This window comes from Arvicola amphibius, chromosome 1, assembly GCF_903992535.2.
Source record: "Arvicola amphibius chromosome 1, mArvAmp1.2, whole genome shotgun sequence".
NCBI lineage: Eukaryota > Metazoa > Chordata > Mammalia > Rodentia > Cricetidae > Arvicola > Arvicola amphibius.
This window is the reverse complement of record NC_052047.1, coordinates 84,303,096-84,329,492: the sequence shown is the minus strand read 5'-3', so window position 1 is coordinate 84,329,492 and position 26,397 is coordinate 84,303,096. Positions and strand designations below refer to the sequence as shown.

Sequence of the window (26,397 nt, the reverse complement as noted above, 5' to 3'; positions counted from 1 at the left end):
CCCCTTTCCACCCTTTTTTTTTCTTTCTTTCTTATATTCTAGCCAAGCCCAATACCAAGTCCTGTTCTGGGGCAAAAGCCAAACGCTAGTCAGTCCTTGCTTGCATGGTGCAAAGAAGTTACAAAAAACTACCGGGGTGTGAAAATCACTAACTTTACTACATCGTGGAGAAATGGTTTATCTTTTTGTGCAATCTTACACCACTTTAGACCAGACTTAATGTAAGTAGAAATGTCATAAATATTGTAAATAACGCGCATTCTTAAAGGAAAATAGAATAATTTCTTAGCATGTGTCCTAAAATACTTGACTATCTCAGTGTTTGAACTATAGAACGTTCCTTTTTTGAGAAGTATATGCCAGAAACCAATCTTTTTCTCAGTACCTAAAAATTATTTTACTGACTTTATTATGAAATTTTTATTAGTGTTCAAATAAGAGACAAGTAAGCCTGTAGCCCTTTGTATATTGTTAATAAGGGATTATCTCATGCTAAATTTCATTGTTAAAGCTAGTCTCTGCTCCTTTGCCTTAACTTCTCTTTTAGATGGAAAGCTTCAGGCAATGAAACATGTAATCACTGTTTATTTATTTATTTCTTCAATTTTCCACACTATTAGTTTTGTTGATTGAACCTCTATGAAATTACTAGTTACCCTTTGATAACATTGAATATCAAATTTTTATATTCAGTTTGTTTTAGTTATTTTTTATCAAATATTATATATATTCACTGTGCCATTTTCTCCCTCAGTGACTACAAGTCTCTGAATCCTCAAGATATTAAAGAAAACAACAAAAAGGTAAGAAATGCCGGGGAGGGCATAGTTTCAGTTTTGACTTCGCTGCAAGTTTTTATTAATTTGAGAAAGGCAATGGTGTTGGATGAGGTCCTAACTGCAATTTACAGAGGTGAACTGCTTTCTGCGGTTTACGTCCGATGCATAGTTTGTCGTAGACTGTAAGGATCACAATGCAAGGCAGACATCGGAGTCTGCATGCTTGTCATTAACTGTTAAGTATTTCTTAAACCATATTGCTTTTAGTGCAACATTTAGCTTGAAGAATATACCCAAGGCTTTCATAAATATTATGTAATTTTAGAAAAACATTTTAGGAGACGAAAGCAGGAACCTAAGGGATAAGCAGAAAAAAATACACAGGCTTGTAAATGCAAAGCAATGATAAACAAAGGCTCTTTTACTTCCTCGTTAAAGACACATATTTTTCATGTATAATTATATAATTGATCAGAACTTCCTAACTGAGGAACTGCAGCCTCAGAGAGCGGCTGCATGAGGATTTGCCGGAGCCTCATGGGCCAGCTGGCTGTGGCTAAGGCTGATGAATGTGTTTTTCTTGTGTGCAGTATAGTATATGTAATTTTCAGTGTGCGGAGAAAGCAATATCAAGGTCTGCTCACAATACATGCTCACTGTTTGTATTGAATTGAATTTCTCAACTGAAAGCCAGTGTTATTGTTATATTAGAATAGGCATTTTTAACCTGTAGATTCTCTCTTTAAGTCTGTCTGCAGACAGGATTCAGCAAGTCCTTGAATGTAGAATTCATCTAGTCCTTGGACCCAGTTGAAGGAAAACGTATTTTTTAATACTATATTGTGTCATCATTCTATGACTAAACTTGTGTTTTTCCTTCAGTTGTGAAGCTGGTGACAAGTCACAGTTGTGTTAGCCATGCCAAAGGCTTTGTTTCCTGTATAAATCATATATATTCATATTTTACTACAGTTGTTGGAGATCTCTGCAAATGACACTTTAGAACTTCTTCACATTCTTCATTACTGACTGGACGTGGTACCACACTCCCATTATCCCAGCACTTCAGGGCTGGAGACAGTGGGATTAGTTCAAGGTCCTTGGTCAGCCTGGGCTACATGAAATTGTGTGCACATGTGCATATGTGTGTATATTCACACATACATTAATTAATGTGTTAATTAAAACACATTTTACTGTTTCCCAAATTGAGTTTTATATTTTAATGGTTGTACTTTTGGTGTAACTGGCTCTTTTTATTTTGTGTGCTTTGTAGCTATAAAATGTTCTTCTCAAAGGGAATTCATTGCCAAAAGATCTCAGAGAGGAAGGTGGTAAATAACTACTGATAGGGACAAAAAAATTAATATACTTTAAATCATTAAATTAGAGGAACTATCACTTCTTAAAATCTCACGATCTTGGTGGAAGTTTAATTAACAAGAATTTAAATCAAAGCAAATTTTTTGCTTGATGCGGGTTGTAGAGTTATAATACACTTAAAAGTGTCATTTTTTTGTAAATAGAAATATGCCACCCCAAAGGGGTAGTCTTTGAAAATTAGTCCCTATTCTTCATAGAGATTGCCTTTGGGGGCTAGGAATTTAACTAAGTGGAAGAAAGCTTGAAGGTGCTGGGGTCACTCCCCAGCACTTTCTGGTAGACATTCTACAAGGTAAACCCATCTCATGAATTACTTCTTACATAATTTTGGAAAGCCTGTGTTTATTAAAGGGAAATGCCTTTTTCTCATTAATTAAACTATATCCGTGGAGGTGACATTTCTTTATCTTCCTTTTCCTGCTAAATTACATGCAGATGTCGGCATTGTAGAATGAACTGCTGGCGGCCAGTCAAGTGCTGTCACACACCTGTAAGGCAGGAGAGCTCTTGCGCTCATGAGTTCAACACTAGCTTGGGCACCAGAGCAAGACCCTATCAGTTAAATGATGACTACTTTTTATGTAGAGCTTTTCTGTACTATTCTAATTTTTAAAAAGGAAACATTATTGATTTTGCCTAACTATGTGTTTTTAATTATAAATAGAACTTCACTAAGGTTTAAGTAACATGGACTTACATGTGGATTTACGTATTACTGCCTAGGGAAGAATATTCCATTTACATGTTTTCTTGAGACAGGCAATGTATCTAAGAAAGTGTTTAGCATGGCTAGATGCTGGTTCAGTCCCCAAGTATCCAATAGCTCTTCCATGATAGTTAATCGTGATTTTTAATAAGGTTTTTAACACTGATTCTTTTCATACACTATTCAGTACGTGTCAGCATACATAGTTACAGTGTTACATGCTGTGACATCTACACTGAAAATCTTAGACACTACCTATGTACTGTGTACTGTCCTGCTGTGCAAGGTTCTCCATGGTAAACTTTGCTGTCAGTTGCAGGTAGAGTAGCCAAGAAGCAAAATCTTTGTCTTAAGTTCCACTTTCATTTGTAATATAATTTGTCAGTGACTCTTCCTTAATGAACCAACACCTCGGAATAAGCAAGACAATTTCCTTTGAGAAAAACCTTGGCTGTTGAGCTGACTCAGTGGTAAAGGTGCCTGCAGCCAACCCTGACACCCCGAGTTCTGCCCCAGAAAGTCACATGCTGGAAAGAGAACGTACCATCACAAGTTATCCTCGGACCGGCACACACCCATAGTAGTGACCAAGTCCACCCTCTGTCCCAGCACGCACATGCTGATGCACACACACTCACACACTAGATATATGAAAGATGAAAGATAGATAGCTAGATAGATAAAAATGATAGATAAGTGATTTTTAAAAATATTTTTGAACAAACAAAATCGTCTTCCTTCTTCACCCGCAATCACAACACATGATTGACCATAGCAGAAGTTAACCTGTGGGAAAATTCTTTGGCAAAATTTTTATCTCATACATAAGAAACCTGGTTTGTTTTAAAGTGCAGTTAGTATGCATAAAATGAATTGCTGCATGAAGTAAAACACCAGCAGGAGTTTGCTCTCAAAGAAGCTAATCATTTTTTCAGGTCTGGAGAAAGAACTCAGTATAAGGGTACTTAGCTGTGGCATCTGCACTGGACCAATATGTCCGTGTTTTAGATAATTAGGAAATGTTCAGAGCATTTGCCTGCGGTGCTTTTCCTGATGGCCTGCTGTTGATGTCTGTCAATCAGGTAGTCAAGACACACAAGGAAGAAAATGACTTTAATTTTCTCAAAACATGTAAAAGAACAAACAAGTCTATACATGCACACCAACTGAGCCGCCTTTCCAGTAGATATTTTGAAGTATCTGTATTATAAAGCATTATTCTATGGAAATTGAATAGGTCTTAATAGCACAATTTAGTTTTCATTTTCTCTCTTCACTTTTGTTAAAGCTGTAGGAATACAGACTAAATTCAAAGGCATAAATTTACTATAAAAGCACAAAAATTCTTTTGATTGAATAATTTCCTAACACTTCTTTCAAGAGAAACATTAAGTGTGCTCTTAAATGCAGGTTGCTGTCAAGAATAGAGATTTTTAACATGTAAAAGCAATAGTGTGTGTGTAGGGTTCTCCTTTCTGAAGTCTACCTAAACCCTCAGGGAGACTCTGAATGCTTCCTAGTGACAGTGCTGTTTCAAGGGGTTAGTTCAGGATAGCAATAATTAATTGTAAATTGAGAAACAGCTTTGGTTCTTCAAAACCAGAAAAACCTGATGTACCACAGCCGTTTAAAGGCTAACAAAATAATACAGTGCAGCCTCACAGGCCCAGCTACGTCTCAGTGTTCAGAGCACTTCATCTTTTCCAGAACACAGGAAGGAAAATGAAGTCCCTGTCCTCGTTTGAAAACCATCCCTCAGTGTGCATTTGAAAGCGTCTCTGCGCTTTAGGGTTAAATCGAATCTGTTTGTATTTCAGAGCCAGCAGTGTGAGTGAGTTCTCTGAACGCCATGCAGTGTTCTTCGCTGTACTTAGGTGGTTGTGAAAAGGGCAGACAGGGATGATAGAAACTGGGACACGCTATCCTAACATTTCTTCATACCTCAGTCCTCATCTTAAAATTTTATTCGAAGACTTTTGTTTAGCACACGTTCTTGCTTGGATTATGCTCGTGGATAAATATGTTATTTAGTAGGATTTTCCCCTTTTCTCCTTTTTACTCATTTTGTTTTACTTGAAATTTGATTCTTTTCCTGTGGTATAGTAATTTTATGTACCCTACAATAATAAGAAGCTTTAGAATTTTGCTCTTTTTAAAATAGATGTCTGAGGGGCTCAGTATATCATGTTTGTTTGTCCCTCCTTCTCTTTGAAGGCTTATGATGGATTTGCCAGCATTGGAATTTCCCGCTTACTGGAACCTTCTGATATGGTTTTATTAGCAATCCCTGACAAACTGACTGTTATGACTTATCTCTATCAAATAAGGGCCCATTTTAGCGGTCAAGAGCTAAATGTGGTTCAGATAGAAGAAAACAGCAGTAAAAGCACATATAAAGTTGGAAATTATGAAACAGACACAAACAGTTCTGTCGATCAAGAAAAATTCTATGCGGAGCTGAGCGACCTGCAGCGGGAGCCCGAGCCGCAGCGGCCTGCCAGCGGGGCAGTGGATTTCCTGCCGCAGGACGACGCTGTGTTTGTCACTGATAGTGGAGTAGGTGAGTCTGAGAGTGAGCACCAGACCCCAGATGACCACCTGAGTCCAAGCACAGCCTCCCCTTCCTGCCGCAGGACTAAAGGTGACACAGAGCCCCACAGGTCCCAACAGGGCTCGGGAAGGACTTGGTCCGATGACCCTGGGGTAAGTTCCAGTACAGATGCGGCCCAGGCACTGGTTTTGTCGGGCAAGAAGAGGCTCCTGAAAGCGGAGAACTTAGAATTAAGTGACTTACATGTCAGTGGTAAAAAGAAGGATGTGTCTCCACCCTCAATTTATGAGCAAAAGCCTCAGATTGTAAATACCAGCGGTGACTTGGAACAAGAGAAAATAGAGAATTCCAGACCTTTAGAATGCAGATCGGATGGTGAATCAGCTATCAAAAAGCCAAGTTTATCCCCTCCTTCTAAACTTGGATATTCATACAATAGAGATACTGACTTCACGAAAAAAGTATGTACTTCTCTGAGGCAGTCAGAGTCTGATCCAGATGCGGACAGAAACACTTTAAATCATGCAGATCCTTCCACCAAAACAGTGCAGGTAAGTGGGCCACAGCGATGGGTGTGTGTTTAGTAAATAGCCATTCTGTCTTGTTGATTCTTTCGTGTTGACAGAACACTGAAGGATATTATACCAGAATGAAAATAAGGTCTCATTTATCGGAGAAAAGTAAAATAAATAAATAAATAAATAAATAAATAAATACTGCACCTGTTATATATTTAAAGTTTGTATTAGAATTTTGTAAGCCCAACTTTAAGGTTGAAGGACAAGGGATGCCAGCTTTTCAAATCGAAATGTCAACTAGGGATGGAGAAATGGTAAATGGTTCCATAGGTAAGAGCCCTTGCCGCTCTCCCAGAGGACCCAAGTTCAGTTCCCAGCCCTATGTGGTGACTCTCAGCCTCCTGTAACTCTAATCCCAGGAAGTCTAACACCTCCTGGCTTCCTCACATGCCTTGCATTCATGCTGTGTACATAAATTCATACGGGCTCACATGCATACACATAAAAATAAATAAATGAAGCTTTTTAAAATGTCATTACTTGGGGAGATGGCTCAGTGGTTAAGAGCACTGGCTGCTCTTCCAGAGGTTCTGAGTTCACTTCCCAGCACCCACATGGTGGCTCAGCCATCTATAGTGGGATCAGTTGTCCTCTTCTAAGATAAAGCTGTACGTGCAGATAGAGAACTCATATATGTAATTTAAAAATTTTTAAATGTCATTACTTATAATAAATAGTATTTACCATTAGACTGTCAAAGAAGTTTGCCATGGCACATACTCCTGTAGTCCCAATACTTGGATTCTGATGCAGGAGAGCCAAGAGTTCAAGTCCAGCCTTAGCTGTATCAAACAGAAATTCAAGAGTATTTCAGTATTGCAGGTATTGCAAGCATATTTCTAACATGTGCTTGCCAGATTATGTCCTTGCCGTTCAGAGCCCTGGCCTTAGGTGTCTTAGTTGCAACAGAACAGCATTGTCAGTTGTGCCATTGCCTATGGCTTACGTTCACTGCCTCCAAGGCTTGCCAGGATGCAGTACCAGCAGTCTGAGGCAAGAGAATCATTAGTTTGAGACCATCCTGGCTACATAGCAAATACCAGGCTAGCCTGAGCTAAAAAATAAAACCCTACTTTGAAAAAATTGAGATAAAATTCTAGTAACATCCATATTTCTTTCCACAAAGGGAATATAGCTTAGTGTTGAACTCCTACCCATGATATTTCTTGTATTGATTCTGATTCTCTGCTACTGTCAGGTATAAGGGTGTGTGTGTGTGTGTGTGTGTGTGTGTGTGTGTGTGTAGTGAGCACATGCAAACATGTGTAACACAGAGAGAAAAATTAGAGTAGAAGAATAAAAACTTTGCCAATAAAATTATGATGTCTGCTTTTCTCTTTCTTTTAGATTTATTTTCATTTTGTGTGCTGCGTATATATGTGTGGATGTGGATGTCTTTACAGTGTGTTTTTGAGACAGGGTCCTTCACTGAACTGCTCCTCAGTTCCTCTGGGCTACTGGCCACTGGGCCCTGGGGCTTGGCCCGTGTCTGACACCCTAGGGCTGGTCCCACAGACACACACCTGGGTCTTCGTGTGGATGCTAGGTGTCTAACTCAGGTGCCCACGCAGTAAAGGGTTAGGTACTTCATGACTCAACTGTCTCTCCAGTCAAAATACAGTTTTCATAGTAGGATTTTTTTCTTACATTTATGTGCAGGTGCTCTTTGAAACGTGGGCACAGATTGTCATCTCCCACTCCACAGCCTTCTCTCGTAGAAGGGGACTTGTGTGTCTCAGGCTGCCCACCATGTAGAGCTGCCAGCCTTGCCTTCGCTTCCTGAGTGCTAGGATTGAGGCATGAGCCACTGTACCCAGTGTGTGTGGTGGTTGGGACTGAAGCCAGGCTTCAGGCATGGGAGGCAAGCATTCTATCAACTACACTTTCAACACATTTACATGATCATTTTAAACGAATTTTTAAGCAAACTAAACTGAATAAGGTATTTCTAATTTTTTTTTCACTTTTACAAGCCAACTCTTCTGAATCACTCTTTGATGTAAAATTGTTGGTAGTCCCCGGTCCCCAGAATTCTGTCTGCCAACACACAGCAGTTCTGAAGCACTTCTTAGCATATTATTTGAGAGCCTGGGGATGTAACTCGGAGCAGGAGTTCTTGCCCAGTATGCTTGAGGCCCTGGGACCAATCCCTAATACTGGAAAGCAAAGCAAAACTGGGGGCATGAAGCTCTTCCAAACCCTTTAAATATTCTCAAAGTTAAAACAATGGCATTCCGCGATATTATTTAACTTTATGTCCATTATCCGCTCAAAATAATGTTTTCTGAAGGCTGTGTGGTCCCAGTATTCCAGCAAACTGACTACGAGCATCGGGAAATCCCCCTGCTCTTCTCTTTCTAGATTTTTATTTTTGTAAGGTTGCACTCGCTGACTCACACACAAATACACACGCATGCACAGACAACTTTTAGGAGTTGGTTGTCTCCACTGAGGGCTTCAGGGATCGAATTCAAGTCATCAAGCTTAAAAGCAAGTGATGTTTCTCACTGAGCCATCCCATTGGCCCTTAACTGGTTTTTCTTAATGAAAATGGAAAGTTCCAGTCCTTATTAGTTTGTGTTTGTTTTTACAGCCAGGGTTTTTTTAAAACTAAAATGTTTCTATTTAATGTGTTTAGATATTTCTTTTTTTTTTTTCCTCATGGTTTATTTTTTTTTATATATATTTAAAAATTTCCATCTCCTTCCCTCCTCCTCCCCCCTCCCTCCCCTCCTTCTCCCCTTTCTCTCCCCTCCTTCTCCCCCTTCCCTCCCCTCCCCTCCACCCATACCTCCCCTCCCTCCCTCTCAAGACCAAGGAGCCATCAGGGTTCCCCACTCTATGCTAAGACCAAGGTCCTCCCAACTCCCCCCAGGTCCAGGAAGGTGATCGACCAAGCTGAGAAGGCTCCCACAGAGCCCGTCCATGAAGAACAATCAGAGCCCAGAGCCATTGTCCTTTGCTTCTCAGTCAGCCCCCGCTGTTGGCCACACTCAGAGAGACGGGTTTGGTCGCATGATCCATCAGTCCCATTCCAACTGGAGTTGGTGATCTCCCATTAGTTCTGTCCCACCGTCTCCATGAGTGAACGCACCCCTCTCGTTCCTGACTTTCTCCCTCATGTTCTCGCTCCTTCTGCTCCTCATCGGGACCTTGGGAGCTCAGTCCAGTGCTCCAATGTGGGGCTCAGTCACCTTCCCCATCTGTCGCCAGCTGGAGGTTCCCTCACGGTCCTGACTTTCTTTCTCATGTTCTCTCTCCTTCTGCTCCTCATCAGGACCTTGGGAGCTCAGTCCAGTGCTCCAAGGTGGGGCTCTGTCATTTTCTTCATCTATCGTCAGGTGGAGGTTCTATGGTGATATGCAAGAAATTCATCAGTATGGCTATAGGAACTGGCCTTTTCAGGCTCCCTCTCCTCAGCTGCCCAAGGAACTAACTGGGGGCGTCTCCCTGGAAACCTGGGAACCCCTCTAGGGTCAAGTCTCTTGACAACCCTCAGGTAGCTCCTTAAATTCAGATATATGCTTCCCTGCTCTCATATCCACCCTTCCTATATCCCAAGCACCCCATTCCTCCGAGCTCCCCCCCGCTCTCCCCTTCACACTTTTCTCTCCCCATCTTCCCTTGGCCCAGTCTTGCCCAACCCTCAAGTTCCCAATTTTGCCTGGCGATCGTGTCTACTTCCAATATCCAGGAGGATTACTATATCTTTTTTGGGAGTTCACCTTCTTATTATCTTCTCAAGGATCCCAAACTTATAGGCTCGATGTCCTTTAATCATGGCTAGAAACCGAATATGAGTGAGTACATCCCATGTTCATCTTTATGGGTCTGGGTTACCTCACTCAGAATAGTGTTTTCTATTTCCATCCATTTGCCTGCAAAATTCAAGATGTCATTGTTTTTTACCGCTGAGTAGTATTCTAGCATGTATATATTCCACAGTTTCTTCATCCATTCTTCCACTGAAGGGCATCTAGGCTGTCTCCAGGATCTGGCTATTACAAATAATGCTGCTATGAACATAGATGAGCATATGCTTTTGTTGTATGATTGGGCATCTCTTGGGTAGATTCCCAATAGTGGAATTGCTGGGTCCTGGGGTAGGTTGATCCCGAATTTCCTGAGAAACCGCCACACTGCTTTCCAAAGTGGTTGCACAAGTTTGCATTCCCACCAGCAATGGATGAGTGTGCCCCTTACCCCACAACCTCTCCAGCAAAGGTTATTATTGGTGTTTTGGATTTTAGCCAATCTGACAGGTGTAAGATGATATCTCAAAGTTGTTTTGATTTGCATTTCCCTGATAGCTAGGGAGGTTGAGCATGACCTTATGTGTCTTTTGGCCATTCGAACTTCTTCTGTTGAGAATTCTCTGTTCAGTTCATCGCCCCATTTTTTAATTGGGTTAATTGGCATTTTACCGTCTAGTCTCTTGAGTTCCTTATATATTTTAGAGATCAGACCTTTGTCAGTTGCAGGGTTGGTGAAGATCTTTTCCCAGTCAGTAGGCTGCCTTTGTGTCTTAGTGACAATGTCCTTTGCTTTACAGAAGCTGCTCAACTTCAGGAGGTCCCATTTATTCAATGTTGCCCTTAAAGTCTGTGCAGCTGGGGTTATGCATAGGAAACGGTTCCCTGTGCCCATTTGTTGTAGAGTACTTCCCACTTTCTCCTCTATCAATCTCAATGTGTTCAAATTAATATTGAGGTCTTTAATCCATTTGGACTTGAGTTTTGTGCATGGTGATAGATATGGATCTACTTTCATTCTTCTACAGGTTGACATCCAGTTATGCCAGCACCATTTGTTGAAGATGCCCTCTTTTTTCCATTGTGTACTTTTGGCTCCTTTATCAAAAATCAGGTGTTCATAGGTTTGTGGTTTAAGATCCGGGTCTTCTATACGATTCCATTGGTCAACTTCTCTGTTCTTATGCCAATACCAAGCCGTTTTCAATACTGTAGCTCTGTAATAGAGTTTGAAGTCAGGGATGGTAATGCCTCCAGAAGTACCTTTATTGGATAAGATTTTTTTGGCTATCCTGGGTTTCTTGTTTTTCCATATAAAGTTGATTATTGTCCTCTCAATCTCTGTGAAGAATTTTAATGGGACCTTGATTGGGATTGCATTGAATCTATAGATTGCTTTTGGTAGAATTGCCATTTTTACTATGTTGATCCTCCCAATCCACGAGCAGGGGAGATCCTTCCATTTTCTGGTATCCTCTTCAATTTCTTTCTTCAAAGACTTAAAGTTCTTGTCAAATAAATCCTTCACTTCCTTGGTTAGCGATACTCCCAGATATCTTATGCTATTTGTGGCTATTGTGAAAGGTGATACTTCTCTGATTTCCCTCTCTGCTTCCTTATCCTTTGTGTATAGGAGGGCGACTGATTTTTTGGAGTTGATCTTGTATCCTGCCACGTTACTGAAGGAGTTTATCAGCTGTAGGAGTTCTTTGGTGGAGTTTTTGGGGTCGCTTATGTATACTATCATATCATCTGCAAATAATGAAAGTTTAACTTCTTCCTTTCCAAATTGAATCCCCTTGATTCCCTTATGTTGTCTTATTGCTATTGCTAGAACTTCAAGCACTATATTGAAGAGATAAGGAGAGAGTGGACAGCCTTGTCGTGTTCCTGAATTTAGTGGGATAGCCTTGAGTTTCTCTCCGTTTAATTTGATGTTAGCTGTCGGCTTGCTGTAAATAGCTTTTATTATATTTAGGAATGACCCTTGTATCCCTAATCTCTCCAAGACCTTTATCATAAAAGGGTGCTGAATTTTGTCAAATGCTTTTTCAGCATCTAATGAGATGACCATATGGTTTTTTTCCTTCAGTTTGTTTATATGATGGATTACATTAATAGATTTTCGTATGTTGAACCAGCCCTGCATCTCTGGGATGAAGCCTACTTGATCGTAATGGATAATTTTTCTAATGTGTTCTTGGATTCGGTTTGCCAGTATTTTATTGAGAATTTTTGCGTCCAATATTTCTAAATGAAACGTATTTTTTAAATTTCTCAATTTTTCCAAAATGGCAAAGATCCAGGGGTATGTCTCACACGAGAAAATCCTCTGTGGTATTCTTCATGATTGTTAAAGCACTGCTGTAAGGAGGTCCTGAGCCCCACAGTTTGAGTACTTAAGAATTACAGCTTGTCTGTCTTAGTTTTTCTTGTAAGTCAGTGATACTAATTAATAAAAGTGTTTTCTTGACTTTACTGGAAGGTGTCAGTGTGAAAATTGGAAAATAGTCGGAGTTCTGTGCTTTTCTCATTTAGTGCTGGTAGTGTCATATCTACCGGGTCCACATCTGTTTAGGCCAGCACGGTCAAAATGAGTGGGGAAAATACCTTCTGAATTGAACTGCACAGGCCACGTGTTTTAGTACAGGAGGATGTGCATAGGTTGTCTACTGTGCTGTTTTGTGTAACTGGTACAAGCATCTGTATGAAGTCTGCAAGGGACCTGGGAACTAATCCTGAGGGAGGACTGCATGGAGCACGTTGCAGTCTTGCCGTCTGAAGTACCCTGTGCTCTGTAGGCAGACAGCCGTGTCTGGACTGTGATTGGGTTGCATAGATTGTAAGGTCCATCGTTGGTGAGTCTGCAGAGGTGTGCTAAAGAAATGAGAATGGCAGACTCAAAGAAATACAATAGTAGAGAAGGCAAAATTGATCAAAACATGGTTTATGCATGCATGCATGGAAATGTCACAGTAAAATCCATTAGTTTGCACAGTTATATAAGGTCATTTTTACAAAAAAGCTTCTATTCCCCCAAAGAAAAATCATAAAGGTTGTAGGTAAATAAATCTCCCTGAAGTTTTGTGATAGCACAAAGTTTATACATAATAGATACTCAATAAATATCTACCTAATGACAGTTGCAGAATTTGATGAAACTTAGTTCTATCCAACACAGATTTTTTTTCTTATAAACCATATTTTGAGGCAAATGTGTTTAAAGATAGAAATTAATTAATCATTAAAATTAGGAATAATCTAAGAACCTGAATTCTCATTTTGAATTTTTCTCCAATAATTATCCATGTGATACATTACCTGGCATTTTAAACTGTCAGTTTTATTTTTCACTAAATGAACTAATATCTAAGAACCTACTTAACTCTCAGCTTAGATTATGCTGTGAGTCTATCCACACAATTAGTGTGCTACACAGGATGGTGAAAATAACCACTGATTTACAGTAACTTGTATGCTTGGTCCGTGCTTTGTATGATCTGAAAGTTTTGTATAGAGTCAAGGCAAATGTGGTAGTTCATGCCTGCAGTCCCATCACTAAGGAGGCAGGAGGTGCCTTGTCATGAGTTCCGGACCAATCTGAGCTACACAAGGAAGGGAGGGAGGAAGCAATTTTGCTTAGGATAAGTATGAAGGTTTATTTGACACTAGGTTACATTGTCTCACACCAAAAATGTAATGTAGATATTGGTGTTTGGTAGGATCTAATCACAGCTAAATTTTATACAAATGTCTGCTTCTCTTTTATATATCATGTTATAAATTTCAGACATACACCTTTTTGTATTTTAATATCTATGAAATCTTTGGAAAAAATAGATGTTATGTCAGAATTCGTTAGTGATTACTCTTTCTTAATACTTAATAATACAGCGTGAATCTTATGAGCATGTGCTCACAGGAAGTGCGGCATCTCATGGACTTAGAGACCCACCACTAAGTCTCCAGTACATATGGCACTTGTGCAGCTTACCTATGTCTTCTTAACCTGTACATCCATGAGGGGTTGGAGCCTGTTTGGTATGTGGGAAAGTGGCACTTACAGGGTGCTTATGGGTATATGACAAACTTTAACGTTTCCGCGAAAAACACATTTTCCGACTAAAATCATTCTTTATGTTCACATATCTCTCTGGTTTTGATCGCAATAGCACTGAAAACACCCCATGGCTCAATACCATGTGCCGCAGTCAGTTAACTGAAGGGCATCTTAGCAATGTGTCTCAAGTTACCTTACGTTTGCGTTGGGGCTGAGGATGAGTGTGGATCCCCAATGCCCACAAAGAAAACTGAGTGTGAAAGTGTGCGCCTGTCATCCTAGCGCTGGACAGGGGAAGACAGGCTGATCTGAGACTCGCAAGCTGCAAGCCTAGCCAAGCTGCGGGGAGCCCAGAGTCATGTCTGTCAAAGTAAGGTGGGACTAATCAGGGGACACCCAACTTGACCTCTGGCCTCCACATGCACATAGATGTGCGTGTACTTACTTACAGACACTCAGACGCACACACACATACACACATCCTAAAAAATGTTCATGTTGGCCAGGCTCAGTGACTCACAACTGAGTCCCAGCTATATGAGAAGCTTAGGCAAGAGAATTATTTGAACTGCTTTTGGGGAAAAAAAAAATAAAAAGCTTGCTAGGCAGCATGTGGCTGTCAATCACAGGTTCTCAAAAAGCTTCTTCAGGAGGATCACAAATTTATCAAGACTCAAAATAAAATTAAAGATGGCTGGAATGTAGCTCAGTGATCCTAAATTCAATCCCGTGTATCACCAAAACCTAATACATTATTCCTGGAAATTTTACCTAAGAAACTAATAAGATTCAACCTTTATGTACAAAGGTTCATAAAAGCATGTCTGGTAGTGAAAACCTTGCCAACATCCCAAATGTCCAACAAAATAAAGTATTACGCGTCTGTATGATAGAATGGGTGGCAGCCTGTTAAGAATCATGTTTTCATGAGGGATACATATGATCATCAGAAAATACTTGCCTGCAGTCGAGCACTAAGTGGTAAAATGTGACAAGGCTAAGGATGTCCTGCAAGCACAGTGTGGGAAGGCGGGTCGATGACACAGTGGCGACCTCTGGGCGCCGTAACTTCTAGGTTACTGGTATTTTCACTTGCATTTGTTTTCTAAAGTCCCTATAATAAATAGGAGGTGCATTTTGAATTAGAAGCAGAGTGTTTATGTGCTTTTATGCTCCAAACACATTGTGTGGCAGCTCGAGGTTGTGGACTGCAGAATTTAGACTGGGGTCTTCAAGCAGGTCGGTCCCTTTATTTCCAAGATAGAGAAATTGATGGGGTTAACATAATATTGAATCTTTAGCTTGTGCTTCCATGTGCAATGTTTTTTATGCTGTTCTCTTACTGTGCTTGTGAGCTGGTCTGCTCTCATGCCCATTTTGCACAGGAAGAAACATGCTTAGAGAGATGGAGTAATTTGCCTATAACTAAGAAATGGAGCTAAGATCTGTCTGATTCTTTTTTTTTTTCTTTTTTTCTCTCATGGTTTATTTTTTTTATATTTAAAAATTTCCATCCCCTCCTCCTCCCCCTTCCCTCCCCTCCTTCTCCCCCTTCTCTCCCCTCCCCTGCACCCCTACTTCCCCTCCCTCCCTCTCAAGGCCAAGGAGCCATCAGGGTTCCCCACTCTAAATTTTTAAACTAATATGGATATTGTGCTTTTGTTTAATATCGCTTTTAAGAACTGGCTTCCAGTTGAGTTTGAGGCCAGCCTGGTCTACAAAGTGAGTTACAGGATAGCAAGGGCTACAGAGAACCCCTGTCTGGAAAAACTAACCAACCAAACAAACAAAAATATTGGCTTCCTTTGCTGGCCAATATTTGTTATTCTCCAAAAATTCATTGTAAAATTACGCAGTCCATAATATTTTCAGTTCTGCTAAGATTGTTTCATTATGAAGAGAATTCTCAGTGGAGGATAGTTTTGTGGGTTCTTTTTATAGATTATAATAGCATTAGTGGAATGTGGTGGCACATGCCTGTCATCCCAGATGCTGGTGACAAAGGTAAGTAGATCGAGCATTCAAGGCTGACCTGAGTTAGCTACATGAAGAGTTCAAGGCAAGCCCAAGCCACATAGTGAGACTCTTGACTAAATAAACAAGTAACAGCTTGGGATTTTCTATAAACATTTCCAAAATTTTAAAAGAATATCGCCACAGATATTTTAGCATTGAACACTTTATAAAGTGAAGGTAAGTAGTTGTCAGTTCCGTGAGACTATAAAAATATAACCGAACCTTTCTTATATCTTTGGTTGGTAGATTATACTATATTTATGAGAAAACATGAATATATAATCTAATATTGACACATACCTTATGAGAATATGTTCAGATAAAATCTAATGAGGGTTTCCTGGCTGGTGTAAGCACCAGCCATGTAAGCCTGGCGACCTGAGTTTCATTCCATGAATTCACAATGGGAGGAGAGATACAGGTCCCCAAGTGCCCATTTATACTCACACATGCTCTATGGTGTGTGTACACCTGCACTCGTGCACACACTTCATGCACACACACAGTAATAATATTAATAAAATTTAAAGTTCTTAACTTTATTGACATTTCATCCAGCGTTAAGAAATATTATGTTTCATTTTTGTCAAAATGCATGTGTTCATTCTACAGTTTCTTCCCAACATTAATATTTTCTATAAGTACTCCTGTTAAAAAAGGCTATACCTGACTTTTTATTTAAATAGGTAATCTAACCTTTAACCTTATTTTCATGACTTGGCTTCTAATTCTGTGTCCTTGCTTTTAAGCACCGAATGCTGTCCAGACAAGAGGAGCTGAAGGAAAGAGCGAGAGTTCTGCTTGAGCAAGCAAGACGAGATGCGGCTGCCAAGGCCGGGAGCAAGCACGCGGGCAGCGCAGCCCCTCCGCTCTCCAGCGGGCAGCAAAGCGATGTGAGGAACACTGTTTGCACAGGCCACAAGCTGTCCATAGTAATCACAGCTGGGCCGGGGTCAAGGGCAGGGACTCGCTCCGTTACTTTCCGTAGGCTGTACACTGTGGCTGTGTGGTCATTCATTCAGCTGGTGAATCCACCCAGTGGGACCAGTCACACTGTTGTTATTGCCGTGCCCTGCTGCTAGCTGTGAGGGGACTACAGTTCTGGACTAAAATCACGTGCTATAAATATCTGGCTTACTTCATTTACACTTTATTACTAACTCTAGTCTATTTAAGATTATATTTCTCCATACAGTTTTGTTAGAAACAGCAGTATATAATAATACCCATTTTTATTGAGTAGAGTATGTATTTTACATAACTCCATGAAGATATTCCCATGTAACAAGACTGAAGCTGATAGGCACTTTTAAGTTCAGATTTTTAAAGGTCTCTTGGTCAGTAAATGGTAATCAGGGATTTGAGCCTGAATCTTATTCATTTCCAGAGACCATGAATTCTCTTCTTATATTCCCTCACTCCTATATTAAGTCATATTTTCTCCATGTGTAGTTTTTGTGCAGTACTTCACAAACAATAATGAACATAGAACAGTAGCATTATAGTAAGATATGGAACTTATCATTGGAAACTAATAGCCCTACTTAACTACCAAACTCATACATAAAATCACAGTCTATTGTAAGTCTCTGTAGATGCCAGCTTAATGGTCTCCAAACTATGGAGTGTTGTTTCTAAATGATGGGTCTTTATGAAATAAGGGATTATAGAAGTTTACCAAGCCATTATTTTTTAACAAAAGTAGAATAGAGTAGAATGGAAACTAGAATGATTGGAAATTTATTACACTTAATGAGTTTTGTGTGTATGTGTGAAACTTTTCTTTTTCAGTTCCATTGGTCTGTGTGCTTACTGGACTGGAGTAAAATGTGTTTTTAGCTATACATTATAATCACAAAAGTTTGAAAAATACTAGTCTGAGATTGTGTAATGACTCATGCTTGTAATCCCAGCACTCAAAAGGATGAGACAGGAGGATTGCTATGAATTTGTCAGCCTGGGGTATATAGTGAGTTGCAGGCCAGCTTTGGTACAGGTGCCGTCTCCTAAAACAACAGCAAGAGAAAGAGAGAAAGAAAGAAAGAAAGAAAGAAAGAAAGAAAGAAAGAAAGAAAGAAAGGAAGGAAGAGAGAAAGAAAGAGAGAAAGAAAGAGAGAAAGAGAGAAAGAAAGAGAGAGAGAGAAAGAGAGAGAGAGAGAGAGAAAGAAGAAAGAAAGGAAAGAGAAAAGAAAGAGAGAGAAAGAAAGAGAGAAAGAAAGAAAGAAAGAAAGAAAGAAAAAAGAAAGAGAAAGAAGAAAGACAGACAGACACTAATTCTGAGGATTGTTCTAAAGAAGAGCATGTAGGCTTTATATTGGCTTCTACAGTGCTTGACGGTCTATCATATCAGTACTTTATAGACTTATTTGCCAGATAGATTTGTGTTATATCTGAAGTAAGTCTGGTCCCAGTAACAGGGAAAATGACTGTTTCTCACGTGAAATTTTATTTTCTGGTGGGAAGAGAGATGATTAAGTAATTACAGGGTATGAAAACTGTGTGTTATAGCAGAGATGATTCAAGAAGGGGAGGCTTGGTGACCTGAAAGGTGGGGCATGAGCTTGGTTGCTGAAGGAGACATCCCAATGAAGAACCACAGAAAAGAGTACTTACTTAAAAAAGAAAGGGGGTTTTATTGATGTTTTATTTGTGGGGGAAGTGTGTTTCATATTCTCTCAAGTACTAAAAGCTGGACAGTCTGTTTCTAATTATCTAAATATAATTTTAGAATACAAGTAAATTAAAAATATACTGTGAATTGATTTTAAATTCAGAATACTTGGTATCTAAATTATTTGTCCACCTGCCTCTGCCCTCTGAGTGCTGGGATTAAAGGCAGGTACCAAAATGACTGATGTCATGGTTCTTACATTGTAACATACAGAAACTGGACAGAATTATATATGCATCAATAAAGAATGAATAAACACGTGATCTGTTCATGTGACAGAAGGCAGTTTCAGCATCGCTAACTGAAAGTCCAACCAGCCCTGAGAAGCGGGGTACTCAGCATGGACTGCCTGGTGACACAAAGTCTCACACTGCTGAGATCCACAGTAGCTTAAATAAATAACAGATGTACTAAGTTACAGTGTCTACCTGTAACCTGCAGGCACCTGTGGAACAGGGCACCAAGAAGCTGTCACTGCTTACTAGGAGGTAGGGGGTGAGCTCAGTGATGGGGGATAAGCAAACTCCCCAGGTGGGTGAAAAGTGATAATGTGAAGCTTTACTTTGTCAGTAGATAAGTGTTGAAGTTTATTAAGCTGAGAACGATTGCATATTACCAAGTGTAATCAGACCTCTGTAAAATTTATTCTTTTAATATTCAGTTGTGTTCCTATGTGTAAAATTTTAAAAAAGTTAGAAGTACTATTATAGTAGCTCCAAAGTAATGTGCATAGAGTAAGTCCAAAGAGATGCATAATAAGACATTCTGATAGAAAGGAATATCTCAGTTTTAAATTTACTGCAATAGGAATGCTTACCATGAGACCAATCTTTTTACTTTTTCAGTATAAACTATAGCTCCAATGCAGATCATTTTTAAATTACTTATTTTTATTTCATGTGCATTTTTCGTGTTTTGCTTGAATGTATAGATCCCCTGAAACTGGAGTTACAGGCAGTTATGAGCTGCCATGCGGTGCTGGGAATTGAAACCAGGTCTTCTGGAAGAACAACCAGTGCTCTTAACTGCTAAGATAAGCTGTCTCTCCAGCCCCTCTACTGCAGATCTTTAAAACTTAGTCATTTCCTGACCTGTAGCTCTATAGCTGTTGATAAGTGTTTTCCTATTCCACCACCTATCCCACCCCCCTTTTAGCTCCCGGCAACCATTATTCTACTCTTTGATGTGATAAATTGAACTCTTAAGTGGAATCATAGTGTTTGTCTTTCTGTGACTGGTGCTTATTTACTTGCTTGAGCCAAGATCCTGCTAGGTCCCTGACTGGCACTGAACTTACTTCATAGACCAGGCTGGCCTCAAACTCACAGAGATCCTCCTGCCTCTGCCCTGAGTGCTGGGATTAAAAGCATGCGCCACCACACCCAGCCCAGTTTTAATTCCTTTGGCTAATCCAGAAGTGGGATTTCTGGATTGTGCTGTGTGTTCTGAGCTTAGGGTTTAAGGAACATTCGTACTGTTTCTCATAACAGCTGCACTGTCCTCTTTTGCTGTTTGCAAAGGTGCCAGTTTCTCGTTTTCTTACCACCGTTTGCTGTTCTTCATTACCTGTTGGTCTGGTTTGGAGTATTATTCAAGCATAGTCTTGTATGTTCCCAGGCTGAAACTTCATTCTGTCACATGAACAGATCATGTGTTTATTCATTCTTTATTGATGCATACCGTGAGTTGAAAAAAAAGGTAAATAAAAAGGTTGGTATCCAACAGTGACATTCAGTCTTGAAGAAAATTGATAGTAACCTTAGAGTCTTCAAGAGTTTACTGAGTCCTGGATTAGTGCGCATGCCTTTTACCCCAGGACTCAGGAGGCAGAAGCAAGTGAATCTCTGTGAGATGGAGACCAGCCTGGTCTACAGAGTGAGTTCCAGCTCAGCCAGGGCTCCATAGAGAAACCCCGTCTGGGTGGTAGTGGCGGTGGTGTTTATAGAAGAGTTTTCTAAAATTGCTTGTTGCTTAAGAGGCCATTGAAGGAGAGCTCTACAGCTATTCAGTTCCCTCTGTCCTTTGTTCCTGTGCGACTGAGAACCTTTCGGTGACTACCAGGAAGAACTAGTCCAACCATAATCATATTAGCATCATAAGTACATGGGATAACGTCCATGGACTTGGCACAGGCGAACTCCTTTAAGACTTTGTAGTTCTGGACTGAGAGTGAAAATTTACTGGCAAGTCAGAAAAGGGTTAAAATGAAAGGTTAAAGGAAGCAAAGTTCTACTTTTTCAGATATTCAGGATTGTAATATATAAAGAGAAATAAAGTGTCAGTATGAAGACATGAACCCTTAGAATCCTTTGGTAGCATCATTTAGCCTTAGAAAATCAACTCCGAGCTCCTCTTGCCCTCACAGAGGCCCCCACAAGCCCTTCTTGGCTCACTTGGGTCTCTTTGGTTTTCAGTGCAGTTGTACGTCATTGGAGCGTCTAGAGCTACCACACTCCCGTGTTCTTGGTCAGGCATTGGCTCTTCTCTCCCAAAAGCTGCTTCTCTTTTCTGGACTGCTCTCTGGTCTTTTCCCTTAGATGTACTAGAAGCATTCTAGCCTCTTGTTTAACTCTGCACTGTGGGAAGTACAAGGACACGGGACACCTAGTATCAAGTGTCTGGTAAACTTTCAGTAAATAAATGAAGGGATATAGTGAGAGCCTGTTTTTCATATTGTTTGCTGACTGATAACAGAGCAATAATGAATAATTGGCTGTAAGAAGTTTCTATGAAGTAAAGGTTTATAAAGAGAGGAAATAGATTTCTCTGTGAAGGTCTTCAAAGCGCAATGGATTGTTACTGCAAATCAAGCTACTTTGTCACTTTGGGGTTTTAAGTTCCATGTGTTCCCTGATTCCTGCTGTCCTTGAACCCTGTGTGGCAATACCTATCTTGTTACACAGATGCTTACCTGTGTCATCTCCTGCACAGCTTTAGCTTGATCTGCCCGGGACAACAAGGGGGTGAAGAAAGGACAGGCATACAGACACACCACACATACAGAAAAGCTGACCCTCTGACAGTCTAAGGGAAGCTACTCCAGCAGCCAGGAGAGGTGCATTCCTTATATACCGCCTGGTGGAGAGGGGCTGACCTCAAGGGGAGGTCTCTGTGGGAAGCAGTCTCAGGTTGTATCATCCTGGAGGAGGAAACTGTGTTTGATAGCTCCCTATGCTGGTTTAGCTAAAGGTCATCACTTTCTTCCCAGTATTTATACTTAGACCAAAGGAAGGCTTTGCGGTTCCCGTGGACCTGAGGTTCTGGGTTCCTTGGTGTGGTTGTGTCACATTCACTCAGGACTTCATCTGTTCCCCACACATCCAGCCTTTCTCTGGTCTTGGAACTCGTACTAGAACTCAGCTGCCACGTCTGCCCTGAATCCCAGCATTCTGCTGAACATTCTCATGACTGCTGAAACTGTAGACTTCACGTCTGGGGGCATTCTCTAAGTCGCTGACCGCAGCCCCGTAGTCTTACCTAGCTCCATATGTACAGAGTGTGTTCAAGTTATTCTAGGGGAAAGCCAGAGTTATAGTTTTCCCAAAAGACAACTTGTAACAAGAGATGCCATTAACCTTTTAATTTTACTCGGTTTTTTTCAAGACTACCATTATCTAAACAAGAACTTTGTTTAAGTACGAATTACCTTCCAAGTCTTCTGACTTAAGAAGGAAACAGCTAAACTGGAAGCTTCTTTCCAAGAAAAAAGTAAACAGCGTCTAGGTCAATGGCTCAAGACTTGAGCACTTTTTGCTTGTGCAGGACCCTGGCTTAGTTCCCAGCACCCTCATGGTGGCCTACAACTATCTGTAACTCCAGTTTCAAGGGATTCAAATAACTCTTATAAACCCTGCAGGTACTAGGCACAAACATGTTGCATGTACATGCATGCAGGTAAAACACTCATAAAACAAATATTTTCAACACAAATAGGAATTCTGCACTATTATAAAGCAAACTTGAAGTTTCTTCCATTATATTTAATACCTCAGTACAACGACCCACCCATTATACACAGTTTATATAACAAACAGCCGATTCTTACCTTAACAGGAGGGAGAACCTACCTGCAACTTAGTAACTTTTAGAAGATTTGCTTTATCTTCAAATGTTTGCAGGAATGTTTGAATCCTCTAAAAAAAAGCTATACATGGGAAAAGATTTTAGGTTGATTGGTCCTTTAAAGTAGACTGAAAAGAATAACAATAATAAATACAGATAATAGTTACTTTGTTTTGCTGATCTTAGAAATAAACCTAAATGCCTTACTTTTGAAGAAGAATACAAACTATTTTTCATGTTAAACCTTAATGGTTTAGTTTTAATTGTGTGTCTGTGTGTAATCACATGTGTGTACAATTGTCTGTGGAGGCCAGAAGAGGGCGTCTGATCCCATGGAGTGATAGGCTGGTGTGGACCACCACGTGGGTGCTAAAAACCAAGCTGCTATCTCCTGCAAGAGCAGTGGGTGCTGACCCCGGAGCTTCTTCCAGTTCTCAGCTCGAGCCTTTAAATATATTCTATTGTCATGAAGGGGGAGCTGTCTTGTACTTTTGATGTTTGTTGGAAAATATTAATTTAAATGGAACTTGTCTATCATGCTGATAATTGTGGATAGTAGATTTAAATCAGCTCACTGAATATTCTCCAGAAAATAAGATGGAGTTATCATCCACTTGGCAAAAAGATACCATAAAATGACATTTTGGTAAAACCAGCTAGAGAGCTGGCTCGGTGCTAAGAGAACTTGTTGCTGCTGTAGAGGACCCAGGTTTGACTCCAGCACCCACATAGCAGCTCACAACCATTTGTAATTCCAGCTCCGGAGGGTGACACTTTCTCTGCACTCCATGCTACCAGGCATACATGTGGCTTATAGATGCAGACAAGACAGTTATACACATAAGATAAAATGAATTAAATTTTTTAATCATTTTGATAAAAGTCTGAGTAACTTTTTTGGTAATTTTTCATGTGCATCGTATGTCTTCACATGTATTGTTCTAAGTATATAGCATTAAAGCATCTATAGAATTATATTTGTATACTCATAAATACTGGCTTTATCATACATTTATAGATACTATTACATTCAATAGCCTCTGTTAACCAAAGTTTTAAAATTAAATTAAAATTTTTATTTTTCTACATTTTATCATTTCTGTTATTAGGGAGAAATAGCTTAACTTTAATTTATAATTTCAACTATTATAGGTATGAGTTTTCAGTTACTATAAAAAGAAATCCAAAACCTTTAAAACACATAGAGTATTTTATCTTATTTAGAGATAGAATATGCCTAGGGCACCAAGATGAAACTATCTTTTGTATTTTACTTCAACACAGTCATCAAAAGATCAACTGTACATAATCCATTTCAGGCCAGTAGACACATTAAGTGATGTCTGATCTTCCCAAAGTTGCCTTTTAAGGAAGAATGCTGATGTGCTCCTGTGTTCAGTATGAATATCTGTATGAGCCAGTGCTTTTTTTATTCTCCGTGATTTAAATAATACCTTATCTCTTCAGTCTGAATTGAAGTTGGTTTGAAGTCTGCTATTCTAACAATAGTTACTAGACTTCTTAGCAAACATTGTTATCTTGCTAGCATATCTCTAGAGCCACACAAAACCCAGCATTGTTGGGTGGGAAAACCCCCAAGCATCTCTTCTGTTATGTCACCATAATAAACCCCTAGCTTCAAAAATCCTATTTACTCAAGAATGTCATGAGTATATAAAGCTAGGTGTCTTAGCGCGGGAACACTTTCTTTATTGCCACTGTTAATGGCCATGCACATTTTTCATATGGCTGTTTAGTGTCACGTTGAACATCCCAGGATGATACCGCCATTGCTAAGGCATATTTCCTATTGCCTGGTCTGTTCCTGCTCAGCATGCATACGAGTAGAGTTTAAATCTTCATTCATTTCATTTTTAATGTTTCTTTTGTTCTCCTTATCATGTTCTGACTTTCCCAAGGATATATGCTTTGAATGAATTCACATATGCATTACTAATTGTGTGCTGTTGTATTTACAGTTCCTAGTGGTGGCACTGTGAAGCTCCTAATGCCTTTGCTTCACTTGATGTGAAATCATCTGAGTGTCTTTGATAGCAGTGAAACAGTATTAATTGTTTTGTACATTTCTTGGTCACTCTTCTTAGGTGGTCTTCATAATCTATTAGAACTTTCAGCCAGATTTTTGTAATGTCATGCTTCCAGCCGTGATTAAATTGGTAATTAATGAACAGTCTTTGGCAATGTGAACCACATCCTGTTAATTTTCCCTTTTGAGTTTTTAGAAGTTGTCTTCTATGTCAGAAATCATTGCACCACCTTGCTATGGCCCCTTGGCATAAAACCACAATGACTTGATTTTTGCAGCCATTAGTAGATCAGAGCAGTAATTTCACAGTATTTTGGTCAAGGCAATTATAGTCCCCAAAACTGAGTAAATGTGAAAAATCATGAAAGAAGTCCAGAAATACCAGGTGAGCTTCCTTGTGTTCACTGGGACGTTATGATTAGTTTAATTGGTCTTTGTTTGATTTTAGCCGCAGAATCGGTTTGTGCCACAGCAGAGCGGTGACTTTATAGTTGAGGGTTTCTGACCTCCTTTGACATGGCCGATGCAAAAATGAGCCCTTTGAAACAACCCTCTTCCCCAAAGAGATTTAAATGACATTTAAAAACTAGCCATAGAAAGAAAGTTGTCTAATTAGTTTCTTGATACTCTTATTTTATAAATGCTTAGAAAGTTGATTTTCCCAACCCTGTCCATTTTAACAAATATGTACAGCTATATTTTAACTACTAGTTTTGAGATGTTATTGATGGAGAACTTTGGCATTGTATGAGAGCCTTGTAATACCTTAATGAGAATTGAATTGAAATGTGGTTTTCCTTGCTGTCACAAAGTAGATGAAAGTATCCTCTTACTTTGCTGGTTGCTTACGTATGTGTTAGCCTGAAGTGATGCTTGCTGCATGCATTAGAATTTAAAGAATCATCTGCCTGTTGGCTTCTGAAAAGATTGTCTTGGTCACCTCTTCTGAACACCTTTGACAACACCAATTTGTTTGTTTGGGGTTTAGACCTCACTATTGGTGTGCATCATGCAGTCTTGTCCGTTGTTGGTCATGAATTGACTTGAACAAAGATCAAAGTGTTTTTCCAGATGCAGAGTCGGTGAGGCGGCCCCTTCAGTTGCTCCACAAGAGCTGAGCAAGTCGTCTGTTCTTCACGTACGTTATGTCTTTAGATTTAATACCAAATGATCTATGAATACAAATTTATACTCCGATTTTATGCTTCACCCTGATTCTCTTCCCCAATACCCCATTTTCTTCAAGCTAAGGGAAAACACAACTTGTTTTTACAACTAGAATTCTTGATAAGGGCCTTATATTGTAATCTAAAAATCAAATATTCAAAGCTTGAAATACAAACAAGCAAAGGAACAGGTTAGGAATTTTTAAAGCAGTGATGTTCATAGAGCACAATACTGAAGCACAGCTAAACTTCCCAACCAACAAGGATTACCCCATAGTCTGGTGAAGGGGGCGGGGGTCATTTCATTGTTTTTATAATTGCAAGAACTTTGTCTTGAACTTTTCCGGTCACACCAGAGTATTTGTTTTCCACGCTCAGACGAGAAGTAAGTTATCGCACACTACTTCTGTGAGGTGAGGTTCTTCCCACCCTCTAAGTTGATAGAATGTGAGGAAAGAGAATAGATTTTTTTTTTCCTTTTTCAGAAGCAATTTTTAGGGGATTTAGGCTTATTTAGCCTGAAGGTCTGAGCACTAATGAGAGCACTTAGGTTTCGTCAAGGCTGCTGATTAGACAGCTCATCTATCAACTGAAGCATGAGAATTGGTGTCTAGGTGCCTTTTTAT

The 26,397-nt window shown here is 39.8% G+C and overlaps 1 protein-coding gene across 8 annotated transcripts in view; it reads left to right on the top strand.

Moving 5' to 3' along the window:
- Ehbp1 (EH domain binding protein 1) overlaps positions 1-26,397 on the top strand; it is a 250,966-nt gene that overhangs the window by 168,043 nt on the left and 56,526 nt on the right. For all 8 annotated transcript variants that reach the window (XM_038320910.2, XM_038320899.2, XM_042054614.1 and 5 more), the window contains 4 exons: positions 43-221; positions 755-803; positions 5,083-5,970; positions 16,575-16,718. In XM_038320910.2, coding sequence (XP_038176838.1) covers positions 43-221; positions 755-803; positions 5,083-5,970; positions 16,575-16,718 — 1,260 coding nt within the window. The remainder of the gene's footprint in view (positions 1-42; positions 222-754; positions 804-5,082; positions 5,971-16,574; positions 16,719-26,397) is intronic.